The 11,210-nt window shown below is 44.7% G+C and overlaps 1 protein-coding gene across 1 annotated transcript; it reads right to left on the bottom strand.

The window, feature by feature from the left end:
* Positions 1–284: 284 nt before the first annotated feature.
* RBM15 (RNA binding motif protein 15) lies at positions 285–8,186 on the bottom strand. Its single transcript, XM_043575810.1, has 2 exons — positions 4,748–8,186; positions 285–654 (listed from the first exon to the last, which is right to left on the bottom strand). Exons 1-2 carry the CDS (start codon positions 7,611–7,613, stop codon positions 608–610), a joined length of 2,913 nt encoding a protein of 970 aa, XP_043431745.1. The 5' UTR covers positions 7,614–8,186; the 3' UTR covers positions 285–607.
* Positions 8,187–11,210: the final 3,024 nt, after the last annotated feature.

The following is an 11,210-nucleotide window of genomic DNA, read 5'->3' as shown; positions in this document are numbered from 1 at the left end:
TGGTGAGGCTTACGGTGCTTGCCCCGGCTTCTTGCGTGCCAGCAAACAGCACCATTTCCTCATCAAGTTGAGGACCGAGAAGCAAATGATCCCCTTCGCTGCAAACAAAGGGGGTCACAGTAACACTAGTGATCCTTCAGAATTGACACACCGTGATAGTCAAAATGATGGTCTCCCTGCTTCTTGCTCAAGACATACAAGATCTGAGCAGCAGCAAGAACCCCCTCAGCTGCAAACAAAGGGGTCAAAGGTTTGCCGTCAATTCACTTCCAGGCAGAAAAACATTTTCCTCAAAAGAAACAATTTATTTAGAATAAAACAAAAGCAGCTCAACTGTGAGCGCACGTTTGAGTGACAGCTACTTTTAAGCTGTGTGAGCCATAAAAAGGGTTTTTCTTTACTTTTCCAGAAATCTTGTGTACACAGCACAAAGCAAGAGGTCATTTTTTTTCCACTTAAAACACCGGCATTGGCATCACAATAGCAGATACACAACTTTAAGCTGCCATTTTAGTAAAATGCACAAATACTAAACAGATTAGCTTTCTTCCATCAAGAGGCCCATGTAAACTCCACATAAGCCATAACTTCTCTTCAAAAAGGTCCATTAGAGCTTTGAATTCCATATCTTCAATCCGCAGTTCACCAGTTTTGCTTGCGGGGGGGAAAAAAAGGTTATTCAGTACAAATGTTTACAATATTAAAAATATATATATTTCCCCTATGCCATTATAGATGAACATAACATTAACAAGACCTTCCTGGATAATCCAGCTTGACTTCAAAAAGCACCAATAATACCCACTGGCACATACCTTGAATGAGTTTACCGTATGAATAGACAAATAACAAGTAGAACAACAGGGTGGACTTTTTTAAGGACTGCCACTGAGCGAAGATTACAGGACTGAAAATACCCCTTGTACTCATGTAACTGAGTAAAACATATCAAACAAATTCAGAAAGACAGGAAGTTTACAATCAATTTATGATCAATATATTCTAAGTAGAACTTAAATGAAACTAAAAAAAAGGTGGAGTCAAACTTTTACCCCCTCTGTTTTCGTTCTGTAATTTAGATGGAACAATACAGAACTACTCTGTTGCTATAGAAAGGGGTCAAGATACAAAGCCATTTAAAAATCCACCTTCATCTGGGTTACCAAAGACAGCCGCTGTTATTTTAAGAAAACACTCGTACAGACAATTGCTAAACACCCAAAGAACGCTTTAGGACTTTTACTTTTCAACTCTGTTTAAACCAAACGTATAAAACTTTTTACTCAGCTAGACAGTTCACTGTGGTTACCTGAAATCATTGTCTCCCTTTAGGGACATCACTAGAAGCAGACTGCTAACGGGGCCAACTCCACCCTACTTCTCTTCTTGTCCTCATACCCAACTGCTATCTCAAAACCAAACACTGTGGCAGAAACAGAAAAAATCGTCCAGAAGTTCTCTCCCAAACTTTTCACATAAAAAGGTCATTAAGGCCCTCTTCTCAAGAGGAGATCCTAATTCTATCACCACAGAGGTTTCGGTGAATGGTCCCTGTATGGACCCAAATTGCAGTTCAAGCTGAATTTGCATAATGAACAATTTCACGGCCTAAAAAAAGTGGATTTCAAATTTTAAAAAACCAAACAAATATGGCCAGTGAAAACCTCCTCATAACATTTCAAAATAAATCCAAACAGTGTTTGACTCTGAAAGCAACAAACACACACCTTATTTTTCTTACTGTACCTCAAGTGATCTGAGTTAAGGGCCAGAGTATGTGACCTTCAAAATGTAACAAAAGCTTATACCGGCCAGAGGATGGACATTTTAATACATAATCCTTAAAGCGAAAACTCTATCTACACAATGTAGACACACATGTAAAACCAGGAATTTAAATTTTTGTGTGGAAAACGCTTAATAGGAATCCCAGTTACAACTAACAAAATAACAGTAAAAAATTGGCCAGGAGCTGAATGCTTGCTTAATTTTCCATAAACTTTGAAGTTGTGGATCTCAAGTCTTAATTAGCTTTCTGTTTTTCACCAGTAATACTTAATATGTCATTATATAATATACTGAAGAAATTTTCTTTGCATTCATTTGAGCTGAGTTCCAGAAAAATCAACCAAACGAGTATTTTTTTTTTTAAGTAAAAGAAACAAGTGGTTGTTATAAAGAACATCCAATATTGAGATTATGAAATTCTGGCTAACGAGAATTAGAACCAGATAGCTTTAGACTCTTGCTTTTCATTCTATTCTGAAGGCTTAAATAGTTTAACAATATTAGGAACCTACGCAGCGGAATGGGCAACACAAATTAAGAGATTCATCTGGACGATGGCACTCTGTAAGTAAGCACCAAACTAAACATAATTAGTTATTTCTAATACATACATTTAGAAATGGTATCAAGCCATTGTTTCAAAAAACTGAAGCACAAATTGCCCAGACCTAACAAAAACCACCATGTCAGATAAAGATTCAAACAAACATGGAGCAAAAACCACAGTACTCTTCGGTTGGTTGTCACATCAACTAAAAAAAAAAAAAAAAAAAAAGAGGAAAAAAAAGGGGAAAGAAAGAAAAAAAAGAAAAAGGGGAAAAAAAAACCCCACACTTTAGATTAGAGTAAAATTATATGTCGTGGACTTCACTCTCTAAAAGAGCAAAATCATTTGTCCAGCTTTCTTATCAAAAGATATTCAAAAGTTAATGGTTAGTGAGAGTATTTAAACTGGAAAAATGTATCTAACCAAACTGTACTTTGACCCCACGTACACAGACCGCAAACTCACATTACTTTCGGAACAGTGTCTCCTCCATATTCGTGTGGCAAGTACAGGTTTTTAAAAGCAAAAAGCACCAGGTCTTAACTTGTAGGATCTCAGGTATTTTCCCTACAAGCACACCAAGGACCTTTGTGCTCACAGCCTAGTACCTTCCTTCTATCACAATGGCTAGTTTTTCCAGTTTAAAAACAACAAAAACCCTAGAAAAACCTCCACACTTAAAAAGAAAGTTTATAAATGCATAGTGAAAACCAAAAAGGATGACACAGCAGTGATGAGGATTTCATGCTGACATGCATTAGACACCTGTCATAACGGAAAATAAACAAATTACATGACATTTCCCTGGGTTATTATTGGTGCTATTTCAAAACTACCAGCTTTGATAACAGAAAGAAAACAGTTGGGTTCTGCCAGGCTTTCTATAAGTCACTTTCACAGAATAGAAACATGACCATGATCCAAAAGGTCCTAGAGTTTCTAATCATAATTAAATATCAAGGGCCTTAGCTAAAGTCCTCAGCATTTAAATCAAGGGGGAAAACATACTTACTAACGACCTGAGAAACTAGGGATGAGGACAGGGATAAAGAAACAAGACAAAAAAAAGAAAATCATCCATTACTGTTATGCAGCAAAAGCCCTTGTTAAGAACCAGAAATCACTATAACCTTCAGCTTTGGAAAAAAAAAAAAAACCAAACTGTGAGGTTGGGTTAAATTATTTGGTTGGATTAAATTATTTTGTATTAATTCCAGGTGTCTGGGAAATAAAACAATAAAAAGGGGTTTTCCTACACTGACATTTCAGTTCTCTGTGGTTGGACACCAGTGAAAAAGACATTCAAAACATTTTCAATAATGTAATGCCATCGCTACTGCTTATAAATGAAAATAAAAATACAGGCAAAATTTAAAAAGAGCATGTCAAAGGCATTTCACGATGACTTAAAAAATTTCTGCGATCCAGATATGGCTAATTAATGCCCACTAAAACAAAAGCTGACTTATGAGCCTGCAGACAACTCTTCTTTCTATTATTGAAATCAGAAATTTGCATGGATACAAAAACAAAAACTCATCTTTGATGAAAAACACTTAAGTTTTGAAATACGCACAATTAAATTAGAACTGTACCTGCTATACCTCTCTGAAAGTCAGTAAAAACACCACCACACACCAATAACTAACCAAAGAATTCTGATTTTAAAAACACCTACCCACTTCTTGCATACTAGCATAAGACATATATGGTTTGTAACCTACTCCTCAATTTTTACTGAACAGTTACAGCTACAAACCAAAAGTGCATATACGGGATACAGAACTTAACTACTGATAAAAATGTGTTAGAGCAGACACTCGGGGAATGAACCGTGTATTTTAAGAGAAATACTCAAATACCTGATTAAAATAATTACATTGCTATACAATTTACCAGTTTGTACTTTGAAGATTCCTGATCAAATTTCAGCCATACAAATAACACTTCTGGTATAGGAATTATTAACCTAAATACCAATTCAAGCCATTTTTAGGTATATATTATCATCTTTATATAGTCAAGTGGGCTCTTCTCCAAATCCCAACTTTTCAAAATTTTGGGCTTGTAACTCTGAGGATTTTTTTTTTTAAGCTCAAGGTTAAAAAAGAAAAAAAAAAAAAAGAAAATGAAGAAAAAGAGGAAAAAAAGTTACTCCTAAGAGTGGGAACTCCTAATTAAAGTAAACCCATCTGCTTGCTACCTTCAGGGCATCCCTTTCGCTTAAAATAATAGCTAAACTGTCCTGACTTCTATTTTAAAGGTTTATAAAAATATAAAAAAGAGAAAAGCTACAACTAAACAACTAATTCAAAAGAAAATTTCATCTGATGCTGTATCCCATTATACATCACAAAACAGGAACCATGTCAAAGTAGTAAATACAAGTTACACATGGACTTTAGGACGCACCACGGACAATGATCATGACCAGGTAATCTTCTTCAGATTTGGCCAGTGCCTTGGCAGGGGAATCCAGGAACTGCTGGGAGAACTCACAGGGTGGAAAAGCGTGAAGGACTCCGGTGTTTTCCTTGTCTTTATTGCCCCCCACAGGGAGGCTTATCACCCCAGCGGCCTGCTTTTGCTTTAAATAGGACACAAGGTTCCTAAGTGGCCTCTGAGTAGAGGTGGCAGTGTCTGATGTGGCTGAGGAAGAGGAGGACCTGCTGTCAGAATTTCCAGGCACAGCCAGAAGAATGGCATAACCATTGGGCCCTGCCACTTTGATGCGTCGAGTTACTTCATCCAACTTGGGCTGGTCCAAACGAAGACGCTGAGTGATCTTGAGCTGGGCTACTTTGCCTCCGGTTGAGCCCTCCACAAGAAGACTGCTAGCCACCTGGAGGTCACCCTGCAACAGATGCATGTTGGAAGGAAAGTTGCTGTTCTTCAACAGAAGCATGCCCTGCCAGGCCAAACAGAGTTTGGGAGAGGCTGCGGCTGCAGGGGCTGTCCCACCATCCTGTTTCTGGGAAGGGGACTTCAGCTTCGAGGAAGCAGTGCTGGTGCTGGGTGCACTCCCATCAGACCGGTCTTCTTTTTTCAGAGGGCTTTTTCCCTCAGTGGGAGCAGCTGTCCGGTGCTTCCTATCCCGTTCAGCTGATGCAGAGTTTTTACGGTCCCGCTTGTCACCCTGGCTCTTCTCCAAACTACCTCGTCTGTCTCTGACTGGAGAGGGCCTTTCCAAGAGAAGAAGACGGGAAGATCGATCATTGTCACTGTTGTAGCGATCCCGGCTACTGCTCAATTCTGGACTGCGGTCGGGAGAAGGAGCACAGTGACGCTTTCGGGGACGGTCGCTCTCAGGGGACCTCTCCAGGTGCCGGCCCCCGCTCTCCTCAGGTGGCCTTCGCTTCCTAGGCTGGTCTCTGCTGCTGGGCAGATCTCGATCACCTCTGTCCCGGTCCAAGGACCAGCCATCTCGCCTGCGATCCAGGCTATCCAGTGGCTCATAGGCAGGCACAGCAGTAGCTGCAGTCCGAGTGCTGCGTTCGCGGACTGGGGGCGGGGGTGGCACCCAATCAGAATCAGGATAAAGGTCTCTATCACGATCTCTGTATAGCAAGGGTGGTGTCCTATCCCGAGCACCCCTCAAAGGGTCAGGTGCCCGATGTCCAAAAGCATCCGTCACCAATTCATAATGAGTCAAAGGCAGAGGCTGCAGATATTGCTGCTGGTATCGATGCTCTGTGTCTGCAAAGTCTACTCTAAGGCGTCGATCTGGGCCCCCGAGTGGGAAGCCACGCATGTGGGTCCAGGCAGCATGAGCTGCATCTAGGCTTTCGTACTGGATATACGCCCAACTATCACCTTTGCGGTAGTCTATGGTGCGGATGGTGCCAAATCGGTCAAACTCTCGAGCCAAGGCAGCAAGAGGCACCCAAGGTCCCAGACCACCCACCCAGAGGCGGGTGGTGGGTGTAGCTTTTCCATAACCAATTTTGATAGGATTCCGAATTATAATTTTGCCAGACATTGCTAGTTTGGCCCGGTGAGACATGTCTAGGTTCTCAAACTTGAGAAAACCATAGGTACTGGTCTGGCCCCGAGACGGCCTCTTGATGTCTACTTCTGTGATGACTCCAAAGCGGTCAAAAGCCCTTCTTAGATCACTCTCTGTCACAGTGATGTCTAAGTTGCCCAAGAAAAGCGTCCGGTTAGCTCGCTGATCATCCTCGGGTGAGATCTCATCCACTTCTCTGAAAGGAGCAGCACCCGCTCCAGCTCCCACCCTTGGCTCAAGACTGTAAGCTGGGCGCACTCTTTCATAAAACGGGTAGTCTCGCTCTCTCTCCAGCTCACGGGGCAATGGTGGTGGAGGTGGAGGGGGCAGGCGGCCAAGGGCCAACTGCTGCAACCGGTAGTCTCTGTATCCCAGGGCTGCGCCACCAGGGGAAAGCGATCTCTGGCCTCCACCGCCTCCAGGGGGGTGCCGGTGACCACCTACAGAGGCCCCGACCACGCTGGCAGACGGAGGATAAGTATCTTTGTCTAAAGGGGAGCGGCTGCGGCGCCGGCTCACATACACTGCTTCTATCTTCAGCGGCCGGTCATAGAGCACTAGGCGGCCTCTGGCATGCTTGGCCGCCCGCGCGTCCTCTGGCCGCCGGAAGTTCACAAAGGCTACTCGCTCATCCCCGCTGCCGGAACCCGAGAGATGACTGATTTTGACACTTACATCACCGAAGCGTTTGAACTCGTGAAACAGTCCGTCCTCCACCGCTTCGTCACTCAGCTGGGACCCCAACTCGCTTATCTTCAGTGTCTTGTATTCCCCGCCGTCCCCGCCGCCAGGAGCTGAGGAGGCGGCCCCAGAGGAACGTGACTCCCCGCCTCCACCCCGGGAGCTGCTGCGCGACTCGCCCCCGCCCGAGGAATTTTTGGTGCTTGGGGAGCTGTAACTATGCAAGCGGCTACTGGAGCTGCCCCCACCAGTGTCATACTCGCGGCTGCCACCTCGGCTGCTGGACTTGTCCAGATGAAGGCTGCGCCGCGAACCGCCGCCGCTGTCGGTCTTTCCGCTGCTACTCCCATTGCTGCCACCAGAGCCCCCTAACTTCTTGCTCCGCTCCCCGCGGGAAGTCGAGTCCTCACCACCACGGGAGCGTTTGGGCTTGACTGGGGAGCGCTCTTTTCCCTTCATTGTTGCGGGTCGTCGGAGGTCGTCTCCGCGGAGATGATTAACCCGCCGCCCCGCGCTCGTTTCACACAGCGGAACCGCACGCCGCCATCTTGGACTCCGCCGCGGCGAAGGCTCCCGCCCCACAGTCCTCATTGGTCAATTAGCTCCTCTCTTCTACAGTCTCATTGGGAAAATGATTTGTCTGTCTTTACATCTCCCCGCGCTCCGGAAAGGCGCCCGCCCAACCAATGTTATTGGGTTCCCAACGCCCTAGTCGGTGTACTTCATTGGTTATATTCGTTGTCCATCTTAACGGTTCCTCGCGCCAGGCTGTAGCTCCGCCCCTCGCACTCTAGGGTCACCTGACCCGAAGTCTGGAGGCGTTGATTGGACAAAAAGTCTGCCCTGTAACGGTACTTCTAGCGCGGTAAAAGCAGTGATCCCACCTCCTCATTCCTTTCATTGGTTTGTGACTCCATCCTTTAACCCACTATTTGGGAAGTCGGGCGATCTGTTCCAGTGTTTTTTCTGAAAGGCCAGCTTACAGCGCTCTCGCGAGAGAGAAAGCGCTCCCTTTTTCGACCTCTTCTTCCAACTCCTAGGGCGGCTGAGAGAAGTTTAAATCTGATTGGATGTTGGCGAGGAAGTTGATAGGCTGAAATAACTGTCCATCATTCGCTTAAAGGGGTAGGCCCGTATACTAAGGCTGACTGAAGGTGAAAGAGTAGAACACGCGCTTGCTGTGCGACGTCACTAAGTCGTCGCGAGATGGTGACCAGAGCTAGCTCCGCCTCCTCGCGCTTTCGGCATTCGCTCCTCAAACATTTGTTTGGTCCTGCGGCGTACTTGGGTGTGCTTCGTGCTCCTGGAGCTCGAAACTTCTGGGCCGCCCGCTTAGTACCTGTATGGGATGAGGGGCTGTCGGGGCGGATCCCTCAGGAAGCCGTCCCGGGGCGCCCAGCGGACACCATCTCAGTCCCGCTGGCTTCAGAACAGCCTGAAAAAGCTGGGGCCCGCAGGGCCGGCCAGCCGCGGGTTCACAGTTCGCAAAGTGCCGGGGCCCCCGAAGGCCTGGGGCTCTCGGGGGCCCGCAGCGAGGAGGCAGCGCCGCCGAGCGCAGCCTTCGGTGGCGGGCCGGCCCCCCTGGGCGCTCCCCGCTCCAGCCCACGCACGCCGCGGGCATGTCAGTGCGCTCCCCACTTTCTGGTGCGAGTGCGTTTGGACTGCGTGATCCCGTAACCTAGATCTGTCCGCTCTTCCTTTGTAATGCCCCTCCCCGTTAAATGATCGGGTCAAGTTTACACTCTGCAGACGTGTCGCGTTTTTTCTGCGGCTTCTCCTACCTCCCGGCGTCAGGTTAGTAGAAGAACCCGGGAGCACAGCCCCCTTTGCTGTCTCTCTCAGTGAACCTCTTGTCGCCTGTAGTCATCCGCTTCAACACCCAACTTTCAGTTCTTTCCGGGGACCTTTATTGGGTAAGGCAAATAAAACACCTGCTCCAGATGCGGCTCTTCGGCAGGTGGAGGGAGGAAGTGCTGAGTTCGTCACAGCGGTTAGGCTTTTTGCAGTCCTCCCAGGTCGTCTTCTGGCAGAGGTTACGAGAATTCTTGCGTCGATCGTCTCCTCGGCCACTTCTCTCAAGGCCCAATATGTAGTAGAGAATGTGATTTTAAACATTTTTCCAAGGTAACAATAATTCCCCCAAACGGAGATCTAAACTCCAAAGCTAAGTTTTACGATTAGGACGGCAAAGTGTTTAGCCTTGCGTTAGCCATCCTTCTCTTTCTAGATAATCTTCAGGAAGGTGAATATGAGTTTTTACTCTTAATCTGATCAAAGAAGCTTGAAAGAAGCCTAATACGTGAAAGCATAAAAATCCGCGGCATTGTAGTGTGTAGACCTACTGGATGTAGCAAGATTAGCTATTAAAATAAAACTTCAGGGGCACCTGGGTGGCTTAGTTGTTTAAGTGTCCAGCTCTTGATTTTGGCGAAGGTCTTGATCTTGCAGTTCTTGAGTTAAAGCCCCATATGGGGCTCTGCTTAGGCAGCGCGGAGCCTGCTTGAGATTTTCTCTCTCTCAAAATAAATAAACAACAACAACAAAACTTCATAAAGGCATAGAACGATATGTATAACATGCTACCATTTGTGGTTTTCAAAAATAATACATATGCTTAGGTGCATATGTTTTGTTAATATATATATTCATAAAACTTCATTGAGAATACTTAGGAAATTGTTAGGAAGATCACCCTGAGGAGGCTGGAGGGTGTGGGTGGGAGACTCAACTTTTCATTGTGTATCCTTCTGCATTATTAAAAGGAAACTTGTTTTACCATGTGCATGCTATTACTGCTTTGTTTTGTTTTGTTTTGTTTTAATAGCAATTATATTTTGGCTTCCCTTAAACTATTTTTATGGAAAAAGAAAAAAAAAACATACGAAAGGAGAATACTGTAAAGAACTCTCATGTACCAATTTCAACAATTAGCAACTCCTTGTTTCTTATATGCTCTCTTCCCACTCTCCCCCCTCTTCATTATTTTGTTCTGGGCTTATCTGGTACATTTCCTGCCCCAGACACGAATCAGCCATTTCTCCAAGGAGATCTGATTCCTTTTAGTGAGAAATGATATTTGAAGATAAAAATCTGGATGTTAGGGGATAAAGACAACAACAACCAACACATTATTTGTAAAAGCACAAAACGAAAGGCTTTATATTGTTAGGAGATTTTAATCTGTTTCAAGGTTATATTAAATACAACACAAAATTGAAGTTAAGCCATTATCTGATTACTTAATGTAATAGCAATCCAAATAAACCAGGCTCCAGAGTGACTTTGGCCTAAACTGACCTGCATAGGTGACTGAACGATCAAAGAAAAAATAATGACCAAATCAGTACAGTTTCTCAAACCTCATGACAGGGACTGAGGGAGCCTAAGAGCTGAGGGAGAGAATTCAAGGAGCCACTGCCAGGATGTGTGGCAGTGCTTGAGGCTCGGCTAGGCTTAGTGGCTTGGCATTTGAAATAGCAGGGAGCTTGATAGAAGCTACTGTCCACAGCTGGCTGCAGCAGACTTGCCTTAAGGGGACTAATAGCCTGTCTGGTATGCAAAGGACTGATAAGTTGAATGGATAAACAAAAAGGCCTAAATTCCATTATTAGTAACAGATCCAAACCATAACCTTGTGTGTATGTCCACAGTAAAATTGGATAATGACATGTGCATGCTGTAGTCAAAATGAGTGTTTCCATTTCCTTTAAAGTATGAAGGTGCTTAGTGACGTCACATCAGCCTATCTTCACACATGTGCTTTCCAAAGCGCTGAACGAGGATGAAAGTGACCTATGGTTTAGAGGTCCAGGGCTTTAAACCCTTTTCCTGGCATTGGTGATGGAGTTGTTGAGATCCAGTTAAGATTTCATCTGGCCTCCTTGTGAGTGCCTTGTCAAAAACCAAGAAACGGAGTTGAGGAAAAGCTGTCCTAGCCCAATCTGGCTTCAACATTGTTTCCGTGAAGCTGTATAATTCAAAGGCCCTAGAGGACACAGCCCAGGAGGAGAGCAGCTACAACTAGCTTTCTATATGAAGTGCCTTTTCCATATCCTTTAAAATAAATTTTAGATTTAAAAGATAAAAGCAAAATAGAAGTTAAGCACATGGATGAAAACTGCACCATTAAAAGATATCAGTGTGTTTGCGATCAAATGTCTTTCCATCCTCTTGCTAGGTTTTACTGTT

This window comes from Prionailurus bengalensis, chromosome C1, assembly GCF_016509475.1.
Source record: "Prionailurus bengalensis isolate Pbe53 chromosome C1, Fcat_Pben_1.1_paternal_pri, whole genome shotgun sequence".
Classification (NCBI taxonomy): domain Eukaryota; kingdom Metazoa; phylum Chordata; class Mammalia; order Carnivora; family Felidae; genus Prionailurus; species Prionailurus bengalensis.
Note: the sequence above shows the minus strand (reverse complement) of the source record. Positions and strands in the feature narration are given on the sequence as shown.